This window comes from Syngnathus floridae, chromosome 1 (genome assembly GCF_059516105.1).
Source record: "Syngnathus floridae isolate MCC-2025c chromosome 1, RoL_Sflo_1.0, whole genome shotgun sequence".
Lineage (NCBI taxonomy): Eukaryota > Metazoa > Chordata > Actinopteri > Syngnathiformes > Syngnathidae > Syngnathus > Syngnathus floridae.
Genome location: NC_142413.1, coordinates 3623359 through 3648701, shown reverse-complemented (window position 1 = coordinate 3648701; position 25343 = coordinate 3623359). Strand labels below are relative to the sequence as shown.

The 25343-nt window shown below is 48.1% G+C and overlaps 7 protein-coding genes across 9 annotated transcripts; 3 read left to right on the top strand and 4 right to left on the bottom strand.

The window, feature by feature from the left end:
* Positions 1-571: 571 nt before the first annotated feature.
* On the top strand, positions 572-2821 carry gltpd2a (glycolipid transfer protein domain containing 2a). The gene is made up of 6 exons (XM_088369153.1): positions 572-777; positions 864-925; positions 995-1161; positions 1224-1329; positions 1674-1870; positions 1978-2821. The coding sequence occupies exons 1-6, from the start codon at positions 687-689 to the stop codon at positions 2204-2206; spliced, it is 852 nt and encodes a 283-aa protein (XP_088225279.1). The 5' UTR covers positions 572-686; the 3' UTR covers positions 2207-2821.
* trim2b (tripartite motif containing 2b) lies at positions 2252-14531 on the bottom strand. The gene is made up of 16 exons (XM_088368974.1): positions 14366-14531; positions 12329-12484; positions 11570-11760; positions 8260-10719; positions 6780-6950; positions 6563-6708; positions 6306-6486; positions 5965-6224; positions 5695-5833; positions 5452-5622; positions 5083-5382; positions 4816-4983; positions 4487-4655; positions 4348-4418; positions 4115-4255; positions 2252-4016 (listed from the first exon to the last, which is right to left on the bottom strand). The coding sequence occupies exons 5-16, from the start codon at positions 6876-6878 to the stop codon at positions 3864-3866; spliced, it is 1998 nt and encodes a 665-aa protein (XP_088225100.1). The 5' UTR covers positions 6879-6950; positions 8260-10719; positions 11570-11760; positions 12329-12484; positions 14366-14531; the 3' UTR covers positions 2252-3863.
* rnf175 (ring finger protein 175) lies at positions 10903-12976 on the top strand. The gene is made up of 9 exons (XM_088369133.1): positions 10903-11047; positions 11234-11271; positions 11378-11519; positions 11585-11739; positions 11857-11964; positions 12027-12147; positions 12215-12348; positions 12425-12526; positions 12610-12976. The coding sequence occupies exons 1-9, from the start codon at positions 11027-11029 to the stop codon at positions 12728-12730; spliced, it is 942 nt and encodes a 313-aa protein (XP_088225259.1). The 5' UTR covers positions 10903-11026; the 3' UTR covers positions 12731-12976.
* Positions 13097-16160, top strand: fgb (fibrinogen beta chain). Its single transcript, XM_088369060.1, has 13 exons — positions 13097-13252; positions 13322-13354; positions 13469-13572; positions 13637-13739; positions 13968-14036; positions 14220-14334; positions 14411-14517; positions 14754-14868; positions 14930-15049; positions 15122-15244; positions 15318-15412; positions 15479-15669; positions 15880-16160. Exons 1-13 carry the CDS (start codon positions 13163-13165, stop codon positions 16106-16108), a joined length of 1494 nt encoding a protein of 497 aa, XP_088225186.1. The 5' UTR covers positions 13097-13162; the 3' UTR covers positions 16109-16160.
* A 508-nt stretch (positions 16161-16668) lies between these two features.
* On the bottom strand, positions 16669-19236 carry LOC148403435 (fibrinogen alpha chain). Of its 3 annotated transcripts, none has more exons than XM_088369198.1 (4): positions 18628-19236; positions 18295-18481; positions 17769-17914; positions 16669-17639 (listed from the first exon to the last, which is right to left on the bottom strand). In XM_088369198.1, the coding sequence occupies exons 2-4, from the start codon at positions 18422-18424 to the stop codon at positions 17325-17327; spliced, it is 591 nt and encodes a 196-aa protein (XP_088225324.1). In that variant the 5' UTR covers positions 18425-18481; positions 18628-19236; the 3' UTR covers positions 16669-17324. The 3 variants fall into 3 exon arrangements, with proteins under 3 accessions (XP_088225324.1, XP_088225317.1, XP_088225328.1); XM_088369191.1 differs by having other exon boundaries at positions 18295-18478; XM_088369202.1 differs by having other exon boundaries at positions 18295-18430.
* A 147-nt stretch (positions 19237-19383) lies between these two features.
* fga (fibrinogen alpha chain) lies at positions 19384-22488 on the bottom strand. The gene is made up of 8 exons (XM_088368960.1): positions 22322-22488; positions 22150-22254; positions 21892-22075; positions 21669-21814; positions 21493-21591; positions 21183-21329; positions 20513-21071; positions 19384-20114 (listed from the first exon to the last, which is right to left on the bottom strand). Exons 1-8 carry the CDS (start codon positions 22376-22378, stop codon positions 19477-19479), a joined length of 1935 nt encoding a protein of 644 aa, XP_088225086.1. The 5' UTR covers positions 22379-22488; the 3' UTR covers positions 19384-19476.
* Positions 22489-22636: 148 nt separating this feature from the next.
* Positions 22637-24977, bottom strand: npy2rl (neuropeptide Y receptor Y2, like). The gene is made up of 5 exons (XM_088369111.1): positions 24828-24977; positions 24625-24757; positions 23784-23949; positions 23566-23719; positions 22637-23414 (listed from the first exon to the last, which is right to left on the bottom strand). The coding sequence occupies exons 1-5, from the start codon at positions 24975-24977 to the stop codon at positions 22845-22847; spliced, it is 1173 nt and encodes a 390-aa protein (XP_088225237.1). The 3' UTR covers positions 22637-22844.
* Positions 24978-25343: the final 366 nt, after the last annotated feature.

Here is a 25343-nt window from a genome sequence, read left to right as displayed (position 1 = left end):
TCCAGTCCAGAGTTCGTCCGTTGACTATCATCATGTTGTCACTTTTGGGTGCAATTTATAATCCGTATCCTTTCAAAGGCACTGTTTTTTTTTCAAAAAGCGAAGCTGGAATTTTAAATAATTTGCTATCCAGTGACGTCACGCCACGTTCTTCGTTGCTATATTGGTAGGGCTGGCACGTAGTCACAGCGCCGCTCTGTGTTCTAACCTAAAACTACATTTACTCGAATAACGGGTAAACTACTTTTTAAAGTCCAAATACTGCTGCTACTGAGTTTTAGGAACATATACTACACTACAACATGTTTCGACTGACTTTATTGTTATTTTCCTACCTTATTTTCGTGTTAATCAAGTGGTCTACTATTCTGTTTTCACTATTTTTGTGGTTTTCCCATTGTTAAATGTAAAGCGATTTGTTACTGGTCCAGCTTTTTGTGAAATGCGCGATCCAAATAAAGTTGTATGGTATTGGATTGTATGTGCTACATTTGAGTACTTGTTTCCCGATTACCTTTTACAACTTATCGTTTCTGTGAGTCTATGTGGAAAAGATAAACACCAGAGAGCGAAGGTCAAGTTTAAAGTTCATCCAGTGACAAGTGCTCGTCTGTCACGGAGTGTCCAATATGATCAATGTGTGTGTTTGTATGTGTGTTTTGAAGGTTTTTGTGTGAGCGGTCGTCATGGTCACGCTCGCACGGACGGCGCGACTTTGTTGCCTGCTGTTGTCGGCCATCTTGGCGGTGGTTGTCTTCCTCAGCTCTGAGTGGCTCCGTAAGTCACTTCACTCACACGTTATTACGGTGGCTCGTCAACCAACCCACTCTCCTTGCTTTTAATGCTCACCGCACACTCCGCAGCTCAAGGTGGCGTTGGAGACTGTGGCCCAGCACACTTCCCATGCTTGCCATATAGTAAAACGGTAAAAATAAACCTACGTTAGGTTGTGTTTGGAATTTGTTTTCCCTGGTGTAAAGTCCTTTTCTCTCAGCCTCAGCCTCCATTGGTGGAGCCCGACGAGGCCCTGCCCACAATCAAGGAGTGTCCCGGCCAATTGTTTCAGGCGTCACATCTGCTGCGCTTTTTGACATCTAGCGTCTCGGTTGCCGACGATGTCCTCCTGGAACCGTACCTGCAAAGCTGGGACCAGCTGATTATGTACGTTCCAATCACACACAATGGCGGGATCGGAGACTGACCGCACTCTGTGATGTCAACAGCTTCATGGAGTCTCTCGGACCGGTAGTCTCATTCTTCTCTCAGAAGGTCAACGAGAAGATGGACCTGATCCGACAGCTGGCTCGCACACATGGGCTGAAGGGAGGGGTGAGAGGGGCTGAGGACATGCGACCTCAAGCGGCTGCATGACCAAATGCGCAGTGTGTGTGATTCTGCAACAAATTCTCATTAGTTGCCTAGCGTCTACATAGCATTAGGAACTTAACCCGTTTGCTGCTTAAACGGGTTGCGGATGGTAGAACTGAACCCATTTGACACCTGACGGGTTGCAGAGGGGAATATCAAGGGCTGTCTAAATGGGTTGTTAGCGGCCTTAACCGGTTTGTTGTCAAAACGGGCCATACATAATTGCTGCCTAAACGGGATGCTGATTATCACTGTAGTTCAGACGTACGGTGGACCTAAAAGGGCTTCCTGTGCTCTCGCTGCAGGCGTACCGTTCAGTAAGGTCTATGGTGGAGGCGGAGCTACAAGCGGGCTTGGTGAACTTTTCCCGCCGAACCGATTCGGGCTGCAGGACGCTGCTGCGTTTGCATCGCTCGCTACTGTGGCTCACCATGACATTGGACGGCCTGAGGCACGTGCCCGACCAGCACGGACACCTAAAGACGCCAGGCGAGCTCGGCAGGTATGCACAAGTGCTAGCTGATGATGTCATCACCTGTTTCCACCTTCATGATGGTCAATGTTTGGATTGATTTGGGTGTGAGCACTTTTGCCACCTCTGCCCCGCAGGGACGCCTACCAGGTAGCGCTGGCACCCTACCACTCGTGGATGCTCCGGCAGGCCGCAGAGCTGGTCTTCCTCGCTCTCCCGGACCGGGAGTACTTTCTGAAGCTGGTGTGCGCCCAGAATCAACGTGAGGCGGAGCCCGTCCTCCGCGTCATCATCCGCGCTCTCCAGAGGGTCCACGCTGCGACCCAGCGCATTCTGGAGCAGCACGCCATGCTGGACCTGCCCTGAATGTGGCCTTCCCGTATTACGAAAAGGACTAAATGCTGCTCGGCATGGATGAAGGAAGTCATTTATTGGTTATTGAATGGACATGCAGGAAACATTCACAACTGATTAACAATCAATAGCACACAAACATCCCTCATTGGTCGTTATTTGACTGTTAGCGCTGATAGCATAACTAGCTGGTTTGTTAACTTTTTCCCCATCAATCTTTGGTCGACTAGGCTGGTTCTTTATGGAAATATGATGCAACCAATTTACAGAAATCCCCTGAATATTCACCATTCAGAAATTTACCTCTGACAGATTTAGACTCTTTATCATCTTTGTATCTTGATAGATTCACATTGGCTGGTGTTATTTGCGATTTTTCCTCGACTGAGATCAAATAATCTTGAATATATTTATTTTTAAAGGTAATATTGTACGATGAGTATTTTCATTTTTTTATAGTTTGTGGTAAGCTATATTTAAGGTTTAAACTATTAATATAAGCAACCATAAATATTTGTGTTGGGCATCCATTAGGCTGCTCGCTATTCCTGAATAGCAGGGGATTAATGCATTACGTGTACCACAAAAACTAATCAATAAAATTTGACGCCAAGTGTAATGTAGAAACTAGTTGCGGTAGCATTATTACGTTCGTTAAGCATGCTGATATATATTTTGTCTTTAAAAAAAAAAAAAAAAAGTGTTAGCCACGCTGTCAACATGCTAATAACATTAGCCGAATTGGCCCACATGCTAATAAAATCATAATGTCAGCTTTGCTAGTGCCACAAAACGTAGAACATTAGCCGCGGTTGGGGAACATGCTAATAAACTATGCTAATGACAATCTTGGTGGGGAAATAGTTAAAAACAAGCATAAGCACTGAGCTAGTGGTGTGTGCTGGCTTGTTAGCGTCACATTTTGACTATTGACTACTGAATATCAAAGAAAATTTGCAACTCACAAAGAGTTATGGGTGCTGGGCTTTCGGTTGCAATTTTAGGGTGAACTTAAAATGCACTATAAGCTTTTCAAAGATGGAAAGAAAATATACACCATCGGTGGTGGTGCATTTTAGGCTACTCCTGAAACGTCAGACAAAAAGGTCAAAACCCGCAACTTTTTGTGAGTCGAACCAATTGAGAGGTGAACATAACGCTTTGGCACTTAAGAATTTCAATGCACACAATGGAACACAATCAAAAGTAAGAATGCCATGAAATGAATTCATGAATTTGCTAATTAAGTTTGATGTCATTCACCGACTCCGCCCACTCAGTCTTTCTCGCCGCTGGTGAGCACGCACACGGATTCATTCCTTCGATCACGCAAAAGTGTCAAATTTGAACTGGTCACTTTAAAGGGATGATTGGTCACCGTGTTGTCCCGGTAAGGGAGGGGGCCTGCACTGCGAGTCACAATACTGCCGACTGCTAGCTTTGCCCGTTAGCCATCCATGCTAAGGAAGTTAGCACTTAACTGCCTCCTGGAGGCCGGGAGGTGGAATACATACCCAAATTGAACGATCACAAAATGACATCGAATCGATCAGAGGACATCACTCACGTCCGCCATCTTGGCTGTCCATCCAAGGATGTTAAACGAATATTGACCTCAACGGAATGAAAATGGCAGCCGCCGCCTGCTGGATCTTCCTCTGTCTTGCCATCATTGCAGATAGCGGTAAACTTTGAAGCAGTGGTTTCCTGAGTCAGCCACCACCACGTGTCCATCCTGGGTCAGGGCCAATCCCTGCGGCCCATACAGGGGGTCGGCCGACGTGTTGATGTAGGACAGGAAAGAACCGCTACCGTCAAACACCTTCATGGTTTGAACAGGAAAACAATAAGGATGTTTTAGTTTTATTGCAGAGGACTAGGGAAGGTTTTTTTTTTGTGGGGGGCACAAACACAGCGGACCTGTATTCTACTGTTGCCCCAGTCAGCCACAATGATATTCCCGTTGGTGTCCACAGCCACGCCGGTGGGGGCGTTAAACTGTCCGTTGCCTTCGCCATTGGAGCCGAACTTGAGGAGCAGCTCTCCTTCGGGCGTGAATACCTGGCAGGCACAGATGCAAGTCTTGAATCTGAAAACAATGTCTATGACAGAACAAAGAAGTCTTGAATCTTTGATTGGGCGAACTTTGCTACCTTGACGGAGTGGTTGTGGAAGTCGGTCACGATGATCTCATTGTTCTTGTTGACGGCGGCGAAGTGCGGACCTCGGAGACGCAAGCACACAAAGGTGAAGCCGTCGAGTCGGTCACGTGATCCGTCCGACGCGTCTTACCTGCAAACTGTTTGGCGCCATTCCCGCGGCTCCCGAATTTGGTGACGAGCTTTCCGCTCAGCTGGAAGATGAAGACCGTGCACGCTTTGTTGTCCACCACAATCACGTGACCCTCATTGTCCACCGACACACCTTTAGGTCCCATCAGCCTGCCCGAGCCCAGCTTGGCCTGTCCACCCGTGTGAGCGTGACAACCTTAGCGTTAGCAAGCCCAACGCGATTTGAGCAATTATTCCATATCCTTGTTATCATCCAGCTTCAGGTCCATCACCCTTTTTCCTCACTAGTTGGACAATTTAGAATTTACAATGAATGTGATTGACACCCACCTTGAACTTGCCATCGCTGGAGAAGATGCTAACCCACTTGTTGTCATAGTCGGCGATGATGATGTCACCGCTGGCGTGAACCGCCACACCCGTGGGTCGCTGCAGTTGCCCCGGCGACCGTCCGCGGACCCCAAATCGACTCTTGAACTCTCCCTGGCTGGAGAACACCTGAAGCACCAGAAACAATTATTCAAACAAAACAACTTTGAAAACAGATCTCCTCAAAGTGCATTTTTTCCCTTCAATATGGTGATCGCAATGTGTCACCTGCACACACTGGTTGTTGCTGTCAGCGATCAAGATGTTCCCGCTGGCAGCTGCGGCGACCCCTTGAAGGTTGGTAAACTCCCCTTTGTTCCGTCCCTTGGTTCCGATCCGAAAGATGAGATCGTCCTCGATGGGGTTCTGGGTTTTACGGCGTGGTGTTCCCAGGGCGCTGCTGGCCCTCTTGGAGCCTTTCTTCTTCTGGCCGGGGGACTTTCCACGTCTCTTGGCGCCCTCTGAGGAGCCTGTGGACGGCGTGGCGTTGGCCGCAGAGTTGGACGGCGTGGTGGTGGAGGGCGACACCTGGTGGTCAAAACTGGTGTTATGAGCATCGCTTTAAACCACGCACACACTCCTGAGTTTTTGGCCTACCTGAGACGTGCCAACGTTCAGCTTGAAGGGACTTCCCTTAATGTGTTGGTCGTACAGACGCAGCGCCAGTGAAAAGTCGCCCTCTTTGGGGAGCACGTAAACAAATTCGTACGTTCCGTTCTTGTGGTCCACGATCTCGCCGTCCACGATGCTGCCGTCAGGCGTGAAGACCTGTGGAAAAAAGAAAAAGAAAAAGTTCAGAAAGCCTAAGCCACATTTTGCTTCGGCGGCCATATTCACGACCTCAGCTGACAAGATGGCATTGCCGCTCTTGCAAGCCCCTCCGGATTTGTCTCTGGTTACTATGGTGACGGAGGAAGGGAGTCCCACGATGCACTGTTCCAGTCCGGTGCCCATAGCCTCGCTCTGGCTCGCCACGGCACTGAGAAAGAGGATAACGTGGATTAAAGTCAAACCGCCTTGAGGCTTAGCCTCACTCTGTCTGTTCAACGCATTCCCAAAAACCTTTTCAGTTAAGTTTCCGCTGGAATCTCTAAATTAGAAGCCTCCTACCTGGTGGTCACAATGGTGCCCAGATTGTGGATCCATTTGCGCAGTCCATCTGTCTCCAGGACCAGGTCCAGCTGGTCGTTCTCCTCCGGCTGGCACGACACGCCTCGTCCGGCCAGCTCCTCCAGCTTCTCCTTGAGGTCCAGCTCCACTTCCAAGTCACTCGCACACGCCTCCGTCGCCAAGACTTTCTCTGCGCGGGTGCAAGCAGACGACACGGTGGCCTCTCCCTGCAGGAGGCTCTCAAGCTGAGACTGGAGCACCTGGGGTCACCACATACGACAAATAACTCGTGGACTCAGAACCACTTCACTTCATGGTTACTTGTGTTTCACTTCAATCACCTTGTGCTTGAGGCCAAAAGTGACCTCCAGCTCCATGAGAAGAACGCTCTTCCTCACGTCAAGCTGCTTGTGAAGATCCTCGAAGCTAGACTGGATGTCCTCCTCGATGGCCGTTCTCTGATTGGTCAACTGCTGGACCATCTCTCCCACCACCGCGGCAGCGGCGGAAATCTGCGGTAGTCTGGAGAGCAGGAGCAGTCCCAAATTTGGCAACTTGAACCCAAGTGACCAATACTCAAGTCACCATCTCCTTTCACCTGTCATGAGCCGCCCTCATCCCTGCCTCCAAGGTGCGTCGGTGCTGCTCCAAGGCTTCGCTTAAAGACATCCTGGGGTGCTCGCTGTGCTCAGGCACGCACTCGCAACACAGCGCACGTGTGCACGCCCGGCAGTACTCGGACACCTGCGGATGACGCGACGTCAAGGATGGCGACGGAGCGGCCGCGTATCACGTGGTTGTCCGGCAAAGCTCACCTTGCCACCATGTTGCGGGCAAGCGTCTTTAGTGGGCGGAGCCTCGAGCACGGTGCACTCCTCACTGCTGCTGTCTGGAGAGTGTTGATGCCCCGCCATCAGCTTGGGCGGCGAGACTGTCGAGGGACGTCTCTGCTGCGATGCTCTCCGCACCGCCCTCAGTCCATGAGGCTGTCGGAGCCGACCCAAGTCATGAGCGAACCGAGCCCGCAAACACACAAACGACGTTCACTCGGCATCTTACGGAATAGAAAGAGAAGATGTTTATGACGGAAACGCCCCCCCCCCCCCCCCACACACACACACACACACACACGCGAGAACAGTTAAGTAGGTCACACTCATGTCTTTAGTGAGGGTGATGCTGTGGTTGCCATGGAGACCAAAAGCGGAGCTTTTGATCCTAAAATGTTACATTTATGCATACACGTGCATTTGCATTAGCAGCTTGACATACAAATCTCATTTTTTCTGTGACCTCACTCATAAGTCAAAACACAAAATCTTTTTTGCTCATTTCGATTCATGGGAATGACATTAAACCCTTCCAAGGAGACGAATAATGCACTCCTGCAGACACAAATTAAAGAGTTTCACAATAACTCTAATTGACCCAGTAAGAGAAAATTATTTTTGTTGATCTCCGCAGAGGATAAAGAATAGCTGGTTGAAAGTCTTGTTTTATGGTCAGTCTACTCATGTCACCTCACTATTTGTGTTTAAATATCAATTCATTAAAAGATCACAGCGACGACTATGACAGATTTTTTAGCTCATTTTGCACTTTTTGTTAGCATTTAGCTAATGAACGCTCCAGAAGCAAAGCTATTGTTTCACATAGAGTACACAACATGTAATTCTTTTCAACAGCCTGAAGCGTCTTTTTTTTAAAGGTAACAATATAATGCTCTTATCTCAAATTTTTAGATGTAACGATATAATGCTCTTAAGTCAAAGCAAACAAATCGTCCGAACGATGGCTCTTATCTCGAAAATCTATCCACACTGTTATCTCAATGCACAGCTGTTTAGTCAACTGCAAGTTTATTGGGTTTATGGATCGTGATTCGTGTTATATTTACTGTTTTAAACTGTTGATAGAGGTAATTATAAAAAATCGGCAGGGCTTGGTCTTTGCTCATTTGAATTAATGGAAACTCCCCGGGCGTTTACTATATGGTATCATCATCCATTCTGTATTTTTGCAAAGTGACATTGAATATAGTTTGCATTTAACGATTTTACAGTCATTATATGATTATTACTATGATGACATATGTCACTTTGGTGGCATAGCCGCTGTCACTATTAGCACCCGGGATGCTAACTTCAGGCTCACACGCAGGCCGGATGTCGCACAGGGACAAGCTACAGATGCTCCTGTCTCCTCCCTCCATCATCATCCCTCCATCTTCACTCCTTCACCCACCATTTCATCACCACGTAGTGTCATGCAAAAGGCGGGCGGGGAGATACTCACCAGGTTCCAGTGCGACGGACGCACGGCCGAACAGCATGTGTGCGTTTTCCAGCCTCAAGCCATCCTTTTCTGCCTCTGTCTGCGTGTGTGTGTGTGTGTGAGGAGGGGGGCTGTCACCATCATCATCATCATCATGGCAACACCAGCAGCAGCAGCAGAAACAGACGGAGGCGGGGGTGGGGATAGGGCGTCCAATCGGCTTCAATGTAACGTCCGCCAATCATGAAAAGGGTTAAAGGAGGAATCCGTCGTTTCCCCTCCAGCCGCCAGGTGGCGATAATGTGCAAGAGGCTATATATACGAAGAGTCGGAGTTGGAAGAGCCTATTTGGATCCTGCTTGCTAAGGCGTTAGGTAAGCTCTAAGAAAGTGGTAACTAAAATGCAATGTCCATCTTTGATCACTTAATATTTTTCTCTCTTTTAGAAGAATAGCACAGTATATCTTATCGTGCAAGTAGTTTGCATGTGGGATTACTGTACTACAAGGATGGTTGACGATGGTCTTTGCGCCTCGTTCTGAGAGATCACCGTTGCTTAATTTGTCAATAGCATACCGAATACTTAGTTACACACTTTTCAACCGCCTCTTGGGTTTTTGAAACTAGTTTAACTACTATATTAAACCATATTCGCTTGATATGTCAACACGTGGGCTAATGCTAACACGTGGTCGAGTGCCCGTTTCAAGTTTATGATTCATTGTGATTGCAGGACTTGGTAGTCATCTCATCAGGAAACTACAACAGGTTTGAAACATTGTTCTATACTACATTGATTTTTTTTTTTTTTTTCCCATCCACTCGCAGTGATGATGATTTTCCTCCTAACCATTCGTAGTTTCCACCAGAGGTCACACGACCAAAGACGGCAATTCCTTGGATGTCTGAGCGAACTTTATAATCCTGCTTCTTGTCGTAATTGATTACATTGAAAACTGACGGTCTCTATTTTTTGTTCCAGGTGAAAGTCCAGTGCTGGCCATTTTGTTAGCAAGCAAGCTAGTAAGGTATGTTAAAAAAAATAAAAAAAAGCTACTTTAGATTTTTTCCTTTCACTGTGATGACTTGAACCCAACATTCGCAGTTTCCACCGGAGGTCACACGACCAAAGACGGCAATTCCTTGGATGTCTGAGCGAACTTTATAATCCTGCTTCTTGTCGTAATTGATTACATTAAAAACTGACTGTCTCTATTTTTTGTTCCAGGTGAAAGTCCAGTGCTGGCCATTTTGTTAGCAACCAAGCTAGTAAGGTATGTTTTTAAAAAAAAAAAAGCTACTTTAGATTTTTTACTTTCGCTGTGATGACTTGAACCCAACATTCGCAGTTTCCACCGGAGGTCACACGACCAAAGACGGCAATTCCTTGGATGTCTGAGCGAACTTTATAATCCTGCTTCTTGTCGTAATTGATTACATTGAAAACTGACGGTCTCTATTTTTTGTTCCAGGTGAAAGTCCAGTGCTGGCCATTTTGTTAGCAAGCAAGCCAGTAAGGTATGTTTAAAAAAAAATAAAATAAAGCTACTTTAGATTTTTTACTTTCGCTGTGATGACTATTTCACCCAAACGTTCGCAGTTTCCACCGGAGGTCACACGACCAAAGACGGCCAAACGCTTTCTTGGATGTCTGAGCTAACTTTGTAGTCCTGCTTCTTGTCGTAATTGTTTATATTGAAAACTGACGGTCTCCATTTTCTGTTCCAGGTGAAAGTCCGGTGTTGGCCATTTTGTTAGCAAGCAAGCCAGTAAGGTATGTAAAAAAAATAAAGCTACTTTGGATTTTTTTACTCTCGCTGTGATGACTATTTCACCCACATTCGCAGTTTCCACCGGAGGTCACACGACCAAAGACGGCCAAACGCTTTCTTGGATGTCTGAGCTCACTTTGTAGTCCTGCTTCTTGTCGTAATTGTTTATATTGAAAACTGACGGTCTCCATTTTCTGTTCCAGGTGAAAGTCCGGTGTTGGCCATTTTGTTAGCAAGCAAGCCAGTAAGGTATGTAAAAAAAATAAAGCTACTTTGGATTTTTTTACTTTCGCTGTGATGACTTTCACCCACATTCGCAGTTTCCACCGGAGGTCACACGACCAAAGACGGCCAAACGCTTTCTTGGATGTCTGAGCTAACTTTGTAGTCCTGCTTCTTGTCGTAATTGTTTATATTGAAAACTGACAGTCTCTGTTGTCTGTTCCAGGTGAAAATCCGGTGTTGGCCATTTTGTTAGCAAGCAAGCCAGTCAGGTATGTAAAAAATAAAAGCTACTTTACCTTTCTCTCACTGTGATGACAACTTGAGTCAAACATTCGCAGTTTCCACCGGAGGTCACATGACCAAAGATGGTTGCTCCTTGGATGTCTGAGCGAATAGCTGGATTGTCACGTCTGTCGTGGTCATGGGGCAGAATGCTGATGCTTGTCTTGTTCTCTTTCCACAGGTTGACTTCAAGTCTTCGCATCTGGAAGAAACGTTTTTTCTTATAAATGACTGTTTGACCATAATAAAAACACTTGCAATACCTGCTGTGTGGATGATTATTTTTCATAACTCCCTTGCACATACATTGACTTTAAATTGGGTGAAAATAGCGTGTTAATTCATTTTTTTGTAGCAAGCAGAATGAAATGACTTCATGATGTGTTATGACCCTCTCGGTGTGCCGTACGGTCGGGGGTTGTGTTACCCAGCTGAGCCCTTTAAGCTAGCAGCTCCTGTTAGCCCGTTCGGCTAACCTGCCGGCACCAGGGCACTCTCATTCTGCCAGGATGGTGGATGTACAACCTCAGGTAGGGCAGACAATGATAAACTTCGTTTTTGAAAACTCACTCGTCATCATGGCTAATATCCATGTTGGGGAGGGGGCGGAAATATACTGCTTCTTTGACGTGGCACATAGCTCCAGAAGGAAGTCTGTGTATCTGTAAATGAGTTATTTTTCTCCACACATACCCAATCTCCACTAATGTTTCTAGGATGACCTACTAAAAATGACTCACCGAGAAAACTGGCGGTGAGTGGAGCCGTTGAACATTCACACTTGATGATCAACACTAAGCTATTATAAAAATAAAGAAATTCCTAAATTGAGGACTCTTATTTTGCAATCGTGTCTGCAGGATGCAACACGAGCGTCTGCACGCCAAACACCAAGGTCACGAGGCCATGCACGCCGAGATGGTTATGATCTTGGTGGCCACTCTGGTGGTCGCCCAGATCGTGCTGGTCCAGTGGAAGCAACGCCACCACCGCTCCTACAACGTAAGCGTGTAGGTGCGTGTGTTTGTGTGTGATGCTTCAGAAAGTCTCACATTTGTTGTCCTCAGCTGGTCACGCTGGTCCAAATGTGGGTAGTTCCTCTTTACTTCACTCTCAAACTCTACTGGTGGAGATTCCTATCCATGTGGGGCGTCTTCTCCGTTATCACCAGCTATGTCATCTTCAGAGCCACGCGCAAACCGCTGGCCTGCAGGACGCCAAGGTAGGCGGCAGTCCAACGTTCCTGTGGGAAAGAGGGAAAAAAAGTATATAAAAAAAATTATCCATGCATAATATCTTTATATAGCGTCAAGCTCCTTCCTTAATTCTCTCTCTTCAGGATGGTGTACAAGTGGTTCTTGTTGATCTACAAACTGAGCTATGCCGTCGGGCTGTTGGGCTACATGGCCATCATGTTCACCATGTTTGGCTTCAACGTCTTCTTCAGGTGAGTCTACGTGGCGTACCCGATTACGTGATGCACTTCACGATACGTTTACCAATGTGCAGGATCAAGGCGGAGGACTCCATGGATGTGGGCGTGGTCATGTTGTTCTACGGGCTTTATTACGGCGTGCTGGGCCGAGACTTTGCTGAGATCTGCTCCGACTTTATGGCGTCTACCATCGGGGTAACAGAAATAAATCACTTGCTCATTCACAGTTGCTAATAAAACATTTTTTTGGGGGGGTGCATAGTACTACAGCGGCGGCGGTATTCCGAGCCGAAGTTTAAGCGAGCACATCTGCGCCGTGTGCGCTCAGAAGATCCTGGTGGACCTGGATGAGGAGGGCGTCATCGAAGATACGTACCAGCTGTCCTGCGGTCACATGTATCCTCACCGCCTCCAAAGCATCTCCAGAATAGCAGCTTCCTGTTGCATCTTAACTGGCCACCTGAACTTTTAGATTCCACGAATTCTGCATCCGTGGTTGGTGCATAGTGGGGAAGAAGCAGACGTGTCCTTACTGCAACGAGAAAGTGGACTTGAAGACAATGATGAACAACCCGTATCCTTCTAAGTGTGTATGTGTGTGTGTATGTGTGTGTGCACGTTCGTGTGTGTCAATCCTTAACATGGTTCCGCACCCAGCTGGGAAAAGACACATGTTCTGTACGGACAGTTGCTGGACTGGCTCCGGTACCTGGTTGCCTGGCAACCCATCATCATCGGCATCGTCCACGGGATCAACTTCTCTTTGGGACTGGAATAGTATCCCTGAGGAGGACGCCTCCCGAAAACTAGAGTCTTGAAGCAACGTCGCCATTTTATGGACTAAATATCAGGATGCTTTTTTTTTTTTGCTTCCTGAACACTAGCGTCCTTTTGCTTGACGTGTTTTTGGACAATGTCTGTCTCACTTTACATCTCTTTTGGAGGTTGTAATGTTTTGTGTGTCACTGAGGTGTTGTTTTTTACAAAAACAAAAATCCAATCAAATAAACTCAACTTCAACATGCTGATGACCCTTTGGACTCAAACATCCGGCAGGTTCCTGACACTGACTAAGTTTCCCGTCAGTCCCTGGTCATGTTTGCCGTGCGATGACCTGGACGCTCAGAGAACCACCAATAGGAGCAAGGGGTGGAGCGCGCCAGCATAAAAAGCGTCTTTGAGGGCCGCGGGACACAAGAGCAAAGCCAAGATGAAGACCACATGCGTGTTGCTGCTGCTGCTCCTTTGCGTGAGCGGCGTCGCCCCACAGGATGACCTGGACTACGACGAATACGACTCGGTGAGCCCGGCAATCCGCGTGAATTCATTCTTCAAATGAGTTGCTGACACTTTTGTGCTTTGCATTCAGGACACGAAGAAGCCTTTGAAGACCAACGCCACGGTACGACTACGTCGCGCTCTTCATTTAGTCAGATGGCCATTTTGCGGTCATTGGGTCCTAACATCTGTCGGACTCTTCACTGTCCACGTCCACTAAGCGTCGTCGTTTTCACAGAACCCAGATGGACCCGACGCCCGCGGTCACCGCCCAGTCACCCACGGCCGGGACTCCTACAACCCCAACCGCTATTCGCCACCCCCGATTAGTGGTGGCAACAGGTCAGTGTTTTGCACACGCATGTGTGTACGTATGAGCCACGATAACAACATGTTATCTGCCCAGGTATCGAGGACGCCCCACCACCACGTCCAGAGGACCCAAAGTGGAAGAGGAGAAGAAGGTGCACCCCGAGTCAGGCGGCTGCTCGTATGGCGGCGGAGAATTGGTACGTTACATTTTTCAAAAATGGTAACGTCAGCAATTTTTTTTCCCAGAAAATGTGTAGTTGTAATAATTTTCTTATTAATAAATAAATATTTTTTTCTTCTTTCTAAAATAATTTCAGGGACACCATGTCATCACTGATTAAATATTTTTCGACACGGTTCAGCCTTAGCTTTGAGAGTAAAACTATTGCTACGATTCATTTCTACGCTTCTACCGTCCTCGCCAGGGTGTTTTGTGTCCGACTGGCTGCGAGCTGCAAGTTGCGCTGCTCAAGCAGGAGAAGAGCGTCTCGACGGTAAGTCTACGCCACAGTTTCCAAGGAATTTATTTTACATATCAAGGTGGACTAAACTAAAATGTCCCCAAAAAATCTTGCCGCAGCACACTGGTTTGGAATTACTGCTCCATTTCTAGCTTCATACTGAGCGGAGCCCCTAAACAAGCCCTTGGCCAATCAGACGCTTCCTATTTGTTCCAGAGCATCAAGCAGCTGACACCTCTGGTGGACGACCTGTCGCGCTCGTCCAATGTCGTCTACAACTTCGCCACTCAGATGTCCTCCTCGCTCACCGAGCGCCAGAGAATCATCGGAGGTGACGCCACTCGCCCGCGAAGCGTTCTTACCTCCCGCGCTCCTCACATCCAATCATGCGCTTCCTGTCCCCACAGACAACGGGCGGGTGGTCAATCAGTTCACGAGTCAGGTCGAGGAACAGCACGCCTTCATCAAGGAGACGGTCGACACCATCTTCCCCTCCACCATTCGAGTCCTGCAAGTGGGTGGCACACCACATGCTTTGATTGCAATTAGCACGTTTGCTGCCGTATTTAGCAACTTTTCAGACTACCTTAGCAACTCCTTAGCAACAAAGAACGTTCTGGCCACGCAATGACGTTTTTTCGTGACAAATATAGCTACATTCCATCTTGGTTAATTGGCAAAACTGACTGAATTAGTCATCGTCAGTGACAGACTTCACCACCAGGGGGCGTTGTTGTCATACCCTTGCAGGGCGTGGTGGATAAGCTCCGTCAGAAGATCGAGAAGCTGGAGAAGGCCATCCAAACGCAGAGGGAGCAGTGCAAGGAGCCGTGCAAGACCAAATGCCCCATCCCCGTGGTGACTGGTGAGAAAAAAAAATGGCAGAGGAGGAAAACAGATGCTCAAGCGGCCTTCTGAAATTCCAGGAAAGGAGTGTGAGGACATCTACCGCCGTGGCGGAAAAGAGTCGCAGATGTACCTGATCCAACCGGACCCCTTCGTTGCCCCATATAGAGTCTTCTGTGATCAAAGCTCCCAGAACGGAGGTTAGTAGGGGGGGGGGGGGGGTATTGGCTGGCTCGCAAGGAGCATTGTCTCACGTAAACGTTGTCCACCAGGATGGCTCCTCATCCAGAACCGACTGGACGGCAGCGTGGACTTTGGCCGACGCTGGGACGAGTACCGCCGTGGTTTTGGGAACATCGCAATGGATGTGGGCAAGGGTCACTGCGAGACTCCAGGTCAGTCTTGTTTTTTTTTATGTTGCCTAGAAAGGCAGCAGAACGAAAAATCTCACTTCCAATCATGGGACAGGTGAATACTGGCTGGGCAACGAACGCATCAGTCAGCTGACCAAGATGGGTCCGACGGAGCTCCTCATCGAGATGCAGGACTGGACGGGCGCTAAGGTGAGCTTGGTGTCTCAACAAACACAAATGTACTTACCAGTCATCGTTGTGTCATTTTGCGTTCAGGTCTCCGGCCTTTATCGCCAGTTCACAATGCAGTCCGAGTCGTCTAACTACATGCTGGCAGTGAGCGAATACTCGGGCAACGCCGGGAACTGTCTCCTGGACGGCGCTCTGGAGCTGTTTGGGGAAAACCGCACGATGACCAAACACCATGGCGCAAAGTTCAGCACTTACGACAGAGACAACGACAACTGGTGGGTGTGGCCATTTACGGCCCATGTAACCATCACTCAGACCAGTTTGTGCTAGTGTGTTTTTAAACGAGTATGCTCGCTACTACATTTCAGGGTTCATGATTGTGTATGAGCTAGATGCATAATGGATATTGACCATTTTAAGTGTTCAGCCCTGAATGCCATCAATAATGCTTCCAACTGACCTCACACTTTTCCACTTGACCCCAGGAACCCCGGCGACCCCTCAAAGCAGTGTGCCAGAGAGGACGGCGGCGGCTGGTGGTACAACCGCTGCCATTCAGCCAATCCCAACGGCCGATACTATATTGGCGGAGCCTACACCAAGCAGATGGCCAAACACGGCACAGACGACGGCATCGTGTGGATGAACTGGAAGGGAAGCTGGTACTCGCTCAAAGCCATCAGCATGAAGATACGACCCGTCTTCGCCTCTTGATAAACAACAACAATAATAAGAGACTTTGTTAATAAATGTCACACTTACTTGAGGAACTTGTGTCCATTTCATCTTTGTCAAAATACAGTCAACGTGTTTACCAGCTCATTCGTAATTCATTCAATAACATTAGCACAGTACACATATAACACTGCTAAATAAGGATGCTGTACTGTATTGGGATTTTGTCGACTGGTCAACAGAGGGCGCTATACGCCGCCCCACCACATCTAATACCTTAAAGACTAAAAATAGCTTTAATTAATGAAATCCATCCATCCATTCATTATCTGAACCGCTCATCCCCACGAGAGTCGTGGGCGCATTGGAGCCAATATGCATATCTATTTTCAGATTAGCAAGATAAATCGAATCCAGTAGTCAATGATGACTAAAATTGTTTTATTTATCTCTGGTGTCTGATCTCGTGGCGCATTTCCGGTCTTTGGGGCCAGAAATCTTTACCCATTGATTTGACTAATAAGTTAAATGTGCAGTAAGTAGCTCCTCAGTAAGATATGACAAAGGCGAATTCCCTTGTCAGTGGCATGTCAAGCCGGTCAAAGTTAATTACTGGAATTTATTAAGCTCAAGATTGACATTTTATCGTAATGGCACCGCTGCAATACAAAAACTAAGTTTGCTAACATTGGGTGCTATCTTACTCATACGCTGACTTGGTGTGGGTGGGCTTACTCGATAGAGAGAAGTCAAGCCGTCCTAGAATAGATTCGATGGTGGCGTTACTTAGCCTGGCAAGCCAGATCCAACGCTGTCGGGTTGGGTCGGATGGGGGGAGTCGCTTCAAGTGCATTTATGAGGCGGGGCAAAGACGGTTCGAAGGACCTCAACAGCAAGGGGTGGACGTGACGCCAAAGAAACAAACAAAACAAGGTTTTCTTTTGAAATAAATGATTCCAGTGTCGTCAACTACTCGGGGTTTAATTTTCTTGTGTGTTTCCAATTAGTTAAAACTGATTTAATGCTGAATGGCGTCAACAAAGTACCATTTCTCCCGCGCGCCATTTTGAATGAGGATGGACTTCCGCAGTTGTGACGTTTTCTACGTCACAGCAAGTAAATGAATTTGATTGGACGGTTCGCTTTGCGACCAGTTTTTTTTTTTTAGTGGGTGTGGCTTGCCAGGCTAGGCGTTACCGTGGAACTAATCTACATAGTAATAATAATATTGTTGGTAGTGTTTGTTGGGGAAGTGTTAGGATTCTTGAGGTTTGTCATTTTCAGACTTTTCCACGAATAGCTGATTTTGTCCAATGTCCTCAAACTGGGTAAGCAGTTCGCTCCGCACGATCGGGATCTGCTTGTACTCTTTGGATGGAGGCGGGCCCACAAGCACAGGCCGCAGTTTGATTTGTGGGATATCTCTTGGAGGTGAAGCCTGCTTCGATCTCCGATGGCCAAATTGAGCTGCATCGCCCCGAAGTGTCCGATAAGTATCATGGTCGATGCTGAATGGCAGCGCCACCCTGCAGGAACCCCTACATGCTCGCAGCTTCATGTCCACGTCCACCTGGCGAGCATGGATGCAAAAATTTTTATGACTAAATCTAGCAATTAATGTGGAACCGCACTGGGTGGCAGCGGTTAATTAGTTGCCGAGTCACCAGAAGGCCACCTCCCAGACCATTAGGTGCCTCACCTCAGCCCTCCACAGTTCTTCCACCTGCTGCTGGACACGTTCATTCAGCTCGTCCATCCGCTGCTGCAGCCGCCAAGATCGTTGCCGCAGCAAAGTCAAGTTCTTCGCCAGCTCAGTAGCGTCTCGCACGAACTTCAGCTCCGACACTGCAGAGGACACATTACAGTGATTAATTGACAACAGACATGTACAAATACCAATACTGCTAAGGAGTTACACTGCGAGTGAGTTGAGAGCTTCATTAAGAAAAAAGTTATGCTTTGTTGATATTGCATCACATCATTGTGTTGGGAAAAGTAGTTGATACGAGTAAAATAAATAAGTAGTGCCTTGGTGACAGCTTATGTCATTTTGGTGCCAAGGAACCATGTTGAAGTGAGGCCAATGAGTTTTATTTAGACAAAAGTAGTGCTTTGGCAGCATGGCATTCTGGTGATGAAGAAAGTCAAGGAATTTAATTTAAACAAAAGTAGTGCTATGAGAAGTAGTTGCAGAACAATTGCATGAAACAATTGAAGGGTTTTACCATGTTGGAAGACCAGGGCCTTCCGATGATGACGGTAGACGTTCACGACCTTCGCCATGAACTCTTCAAACGTGTTCTCCAACGTCTTGGCATTCTTGCAGAACCCGTCCAGCTTCCTGTCCATTTCCATTTCTGCCTGCAAGAGGACAGCTTGCAGTCGGCAGCCAGATGGACACTTCCTGACCTGCTTGTAGAGAAGAAGGCTAAAATATTCATTCAAGCTATTTCCCGTTTTTTTCAGTCAAATGACACATAACGATTTGTTTACTATGCGAACGCTTGGGTGTCATCCTATTGGCTTTCAGACCTACGAGACACATTTGCTGTTCTTACCCAGTCGCCATGGGAACACGACGGCACGTCCGACCGGGCGGGGCAGCGTCGTTCATGGGGGAAGAGGCCGGGCTGCTGGCGGCCATGTTGGATGTGAGGCCTTGCACATGCTGTGGGCGCAGAGCAAATATGTGGTTAGCGAGCACACGGGGACACGGAGGGTCCAAGGACGCCATGTTTGTTTGCTCTTGGATCAAACTTGGACACAAACACACACTGACAAATTGGTTTGCCCAACACAAGAATGAAAAACGCAACTCCCTGTTGACGCAGCTACCAAGCATCCGTGGAGTCAACTCGAAATGAACTTTAATTTCCCGAGTTACAGGATGTCTACTTCTATAACTTTCTGTGACTCTTCCAGTCTCTCTTTATCTCTGTTGCAACCTCCTGATGACATCATAAACTCCAGGCTTCAAATGTTCTCAGAGGTAGCAGCTGGGATACGACAACCGAAAGAGCCACGGAAAGACGGAAAAGTGGACGTCTTGAGAAATTACAAAACAAAAAACGGAATTTTGCAAAACCTATTGAACCAGCTGGATATGCTCATTCAAAAAATTAGGTTGGTCGTTATTTTTTGTAAGTAGTTTATGTGTGGACTTGACCGGTGAGGACACCAGATCCCGTGGAATGCGCATTCAAAATATTAAGGAAACCTGTGAAGCTTCGAGAGCATTTTAGGTTCTTCCCGAAAAACTTTCACCATTGAAGCCCCGAGAACTGGATCCCACTAAAACACACGCACAGATCAGATGAGGTGAACATCGATTCTTTATTGAGTTCAGCGCTGAACATTCTGGACACAAGGGGTGGAAAGGCAACAGAACCAAATGTCAATACAGAAGGTCACAAAGACGCAGGTCGCACAAACATTTGCACTCTCTTCATGCGCCGACCGGCCCACACCGCACCGTCGCCATCGTTGAGGTTGGCCGACTGGCAGTTGTGGTACCACCAGCCCCCGCCGTGTGTGGCTGCGCAGTTTTCATCTCCCGTGTCATTATCACGGTCCCAAGTGGTGAACTTCATCCCGCTGTGGGACACGGAGGACGTCGCATCGACCGTAGCGAGGGAGTCCCCCGCGGTGCCGCTGTAGCCCGAGACGTGTAAAGGGTACCCCTCCTCCTCGGGACCCACCCTAATGACATATTCTGCGGTGGTTGCGCCCCCCTGCCCGTCCTCCATGTCCACCCTCAGCAGGGTTTCACCCTGCTTGGTCAATAAGTGGAGGTTCTGATTTCCCAGCCACATCTCCCCCCTCCCCTGCGCGTCCACACGTCCGAAACCGTCGCGGTACTCGGCCCAAGTTCGGTTGAAGTTGAGCAAGCCGTTCTGGTTTTCTCTTTGCTGGACTAACAACCAGCCGGCCAACAGCCCCTCCTGAAGGCAGTACGCCGACACGAGGTCGGCAGTAGCCGAGGCTTTGATGTTAAACAAGCCGCTCGTTTCTCCGCGGCTGTGCTTGTGAAAGATATCCACGCAATCTGCAACACATCATTCGGTTCTTCAAATTCCAGAAAGTTCAACACGGATGCTAAAGCTAAAAATCAGATTTCGTTTCACTACTCGGAAAAAGTTGGGGATATTCCATTTTGGGGTGGAATTTCACAATATTGAACTTAATTTGAACTCTAAAATTTGCCATTTAGCTCCTAGTTGGAGAACACGAAAAGATGGAGGAAGCTTCAACGGTTGGATATTTTAGAGCTCAAATTTAGTTCACCTTGCCATCGCATATTTGAGGCACATCTGAAATTTTAATTCACAAGTTTAGTATAGTTATTCACTTCCTAACTTTCTGCGAGTAGTGTAAGGTGGGGCTGGGGCTAACGACGCTAAGCTAGCAGAACCCGCCGTCACTCCAGGCCGGAGGTCGCGGTACCTTTTCCCGTGTAATCGCTCTGGCGTACGACGTGCTCACTCTGCACGCTGCGAGCGTGCACGGCGGGAACGTCGTCTTCCTTGTTGTCGTTAAAGAACTTTCCCAGGTCGAAGCCCACCTCCGTAAAGGGTTCAGAGATGCCGGCTTTAACGTCTGAGAGGCTTCCTTTGACGCCGCTCACGTGAACGGTTTTGATGTTGGAGGAGACGTGACTCACGCCGGGGAAAAGGGAATCCAGCCCACCCTTGGTGCCGGAGACCCCCTGACAGGCGGGACCACCCTCCCTGGTCTCCACTAACTTTTCCACGGGGCCATCTGGCGTCATCACCGTGGTCTGCTTGGTCACAATCACGCAATTTTGTGTGTCCATACTGGTGAGGTGGACGTCATCAAAGTTGCCGCCAAAAAAGCCTTCGTTGTTGCCTCCTGAGACCTCAGTGATGGACTTGGAGTGCGTGGAGGAGGTTGATGAAGAGGTGGAAATACCTGGAACTTTGGAGATAGTTGCGGGGGAGGAGCTGGAGCCTTCGGTCTGAAGCGTCAACTGGAATGATTTCACCTGATCAGTGGAGAACAAGAGAAGATGAGGTCAACATGAGAGTGAAGATAAGGTCATCATTTGTCAGACTATATTTGAAAGAATGTTCCCTGCGTCTTGAGGCGCCCTCACCTCCTGGAAGACATCTTGTAGCTGCTGTCCCGTCTTGGACTTGAAGACGGTGGTCGAGGACACTTGGTCTAGCGGCCTGCTCTGCATCACTCCCAGCTGGTGGACAGTATGGATGCTCTGCAGCTGCTGGCCCTGGAGCTGATTCATCTGGAAAGGCCAATAGAATTCAGAACGCTGTAAAATGTCAGCTACTCATTCATATCGGTCACTCTTTGCAGAGGATAAAGAATTTAGCGTAATGAAGGAGCCTTTAGAAAAAATTCTCCCTGATACAAAATATTTGAGAACATATATTGAGAAAACGGCGAACCTGTTTGCCCAGAGCCACGTAGGTGTCGTGGTCCACCTTGTACTCAGAGTACTTCTCGCAGGAACCTTTGCAGGAACGCAACTTGATGTCAATGTCCACCTAAAGGGAGGGAGGGGAAAGGACCCTTAGGAACTTGCTTCTGATTTCTCCACTCGACGTGGTGAAACAAGGCTCACCTCCAGCTTCTGCATGTCTGCCACCTGATCCGTCACTCGGTCACGGAGGGCCGCCAGAACCCGCAGCTGTCGATCGATCTTAACCTTCATATCAGAGATCCTCTGGCGAAGATTTTGCGCCAAGTTGTAGTAGCGGTCGTCTTGACCTGCGAGAGGCACACGGAACACGTCACGTAACGCTTCGAAAGAGGGGCGGGGTTTCAGAAGGTGTGCGAGGACCGACCGGAGTTCAGGATGAGCTTCTCCTTCAGGAAGTCGTACGTTTGCTTGGTCACCTGATCGGCCGAGCGATGCCCAACTTGGTTCTGCTCCAGCACGCTGCGGATCTTCTCGATTTTTTTCAGGAGACTGTGATCTTGGTGGTCCATCAAACCTTGGATTCTGCAGCCTGATGGGCACTTGTGACCCTGGCAGCAGAGGTGGGAAAATAAAATACTCACACTCTTGGTGCTTGCTAAATTTGGCGAAAAACTAACATTACCCAGTCGTCGTCGGTGCAGAACGGCCACTCCTTCTCGGTGGCGCATTTCTCAGATCGGGTGTTGGGCACCACGGGTCGCGCTCCCCTGGGGTCCACCACGGTCCCCTGAGGAAATTTTTTAGGGTGAATATCCGTCCCTTAACATTCAAGCACCGCAAAGTATTCGTCTCACCTGTGAGGCGGCGGCGCACACGAGGCCGAGGCAGAGCAGCAAACTCAAACGTTGCATTTCGTCGAATGTTCCGAAGATCCCGGAGCTGGCTGGTTTTGAAGCCTCCCCTGACACTTGTGACTCAAACCAGGTTGAGCAAACCGTCGAGGGGGCGACGACCTTTTGTGCGGCTGCCCTTTGTACGCAAACACGGACTCGCGCTTTTCCCATCATGCTTACGCTCGTCCGGTAAATGTGAAAAGTTATGTTTGGCACCTGAGACTTGCAATTTTAGAAAACATTGATATCAAATAAAATACGAACGGAGGCAACATCAACTGTTTACAATCAATATTTATATGAAAACGTGACAAAACATAAAATTGATAAGACATCTTGTACTCACAAAAGTGCTGATTATTACATCTATTCATGTGTGTTTTGCTCTGACCAGCCAATCAGAGAACGGAAAGACGTCAATTTGAAATGGCGAGCGCTTTCCCAAAGTCAGCTGCTTTTTCTAACCCGTAAAGAAATGTCACGTTCACACGTCAGTAGCTTTGAGGCAGGCGGACGCAACTTCCTGCCTGCCCTCCGCTATCTTGGTCCTCCCTCCGTCCCCCACGCCCACCTGGTGGATGGCGTCTTGGCGTCTGCGCCGACAGCCTTTATCGCTGAGCTTGAAGGCGGCGAGGAAGGCGGCGCGGTAGTTGCGGTTCATCCATCCGTAGAGCAACGGGTTGGCAAAGGTGGAGCACATGGCCACCACGTGGAAGAGGGTGTAGAGCAGGCGGAAGTGCGGCATGTCCAGCACGCTGCTGTCGATGTCGGTGGCCAGCTGGAAGGCGTGGTAAGGGAGCCAACTGACGGCGAACACCACCACCATGGTCACCAGCATTTTGGTCGCCTTACAGTGGCGGCGGTGGCGCTCGGAACCTGCCGACGCTCCGTCGCCCCTGCCCTCTGCTGGGCTGACGTGACGTCGCAGCTTGGACCAAATGCGGGCGTAGGCAAAGGAGATGATGGAGAGCGGGAGGAAGTATTGCAGCACCAGCATGGAGACGCTGTACACCGTCCCGTCCGTGCTGGACCCGGGCCACTTCTCTGTGCACACCTGCAGTCAAAGGCGCCAATTATTTTTTGGGTTCACAGTCAAAAGAGCAAATCTCAAGTTTAATCTTCAAGTCAATTATCAGGTCTTAAACTTTTTCACCTAATCTCGAGTAAAGTCCCTATCTCACTGATATACAGACGGCGCCCTCTACCTGGATGCTGTGTCCCGGCGTCAGCGTGAACGATCCGTACTCTCGGAAGATGGCGAGGGGGCTGGCGAGCGCGGCGCTCAGCAACCACGTGACTGCGATGACCCAGAAGCACGTGACCTTACGCATCCTGGTTTCCAGATGGTGAATGATACACCTGTAACCACGGCAACATACTGTCAAACCTCGGCCCACGGAGGTGCGCTCCCTTGCCAGCTGACCTGTGGCGGTCCAGGGCGATGACGTTGAGGGTCAGAGTGGAGACGTGGACGGCGAGGCCTTGGGCGAAGGGCACCAGGAAGCAGAGGGTGGCGCCAAAGTGCCACTCGCCTTGCAGCGTGTAGACCAGCGTGAACGGGAGACACAGCGCGTTCACCAGCAGGTCGGCTGAGGGGGCAGGAAGTGGCATTTAACAAACACGCAACATTTAAACTGGACTTTGCGAGCGAGCTGTAGCTCGGGGGCTTTTTGAAAAACAACATATTAAACAAATTACTCCTTGCTACCTTCACTTTGGGCCAGTTAAAAGCTGAAATATCTGATCTACGCCTTGGATAAAGTTGTTTTTCTTTAAAAAAAATATATATATATATTTAAAAATTGTAAAAACGTTTCACATGGACCTCATCCGGTTAATAGAGTTAAGAAAAACGACCAAAATTAAAACAAAAATTGAGAAAGAAAATTGTTAATGAAATAAAAACAAAAATGCTTTAAAAAAATAAAAATTATAATCTCAAACTAACAATAAAAAATATGAATTTTAATCATTATTCATTTAATTATTAATCGTTAATTTAAAAAATAATATGAGAAAAAACAAAAACAAAATTTAAAAAAATTGAGAAAAAAATGTCAATGAAATAAAAACAAAAATGCTTTAAAAAAATGTGAGAATTAACTGTCATTTACAAATCCCAAACTAGCAATACAAAAATAATAATTATAATTAATTTAATTATTAATTATTATTAATTTAACAAATAATATTAGTTATGAACAACGCCGACCCCATCACATGACCCTAACATAACTACCACGTGTGCCTCTTAACGAACATACCGACAGCCAAGTTGGCGATGAAGAAGTTGGTGACGGTGCGCAGTGTCTTGAAGCGGTAGATGACGTAGATGACTAGCGAATTACCCACAAGCCCCAGCAGGATGATGGCGGTGTAGGCCACAATCAATACCACCTGCCAGGAGCGACACACGCGCAGGAGTTAGCCGACGGGCATTTGCTTCAGGGGTCAACCTGCCACTCACCTGCACGCCGGGCAGTCGGATGGGGTCTTCCAGAAAGGTCCCGCCTTCGAAGCCGAGGCGCTCTGCGTCGGCCGCAAAGTCGTATTTGCAACTGAGGTTCTCAGCCCCGGGCGTGGGTGGGTCCTCCTGACTGACGTCAAGCCAGTCCATGTCGTATGTCCAATCACACACGTTTAAGAGCGACTCGTAGTCGACAAAAATGCACAGTTAGCGATTCACACACTTTTGTCCAATCGCATGGGTCCGACGTCCAATTAAGTATCTCGCATGTCCAGTTCCGGGCCCATGTCCCTGCCCGCAAGTCTAACGACCAACTGAAGATGCTCAATCATTTCTCGTCCGGCTCTCACATGTCGCGGCTGGGAACTCCGAAGGCAAACATACAGTTTGTGAACTCACACACTTTGTATGTCCAGTTGCACACACGAAACGTCCTGTCGTTCTTGTCGGCTTGGCAGGGCCATCCCACGTTGCCTGCAGAAGGTGAGAGGACAGAAACATTTAAAGAATTTAAGT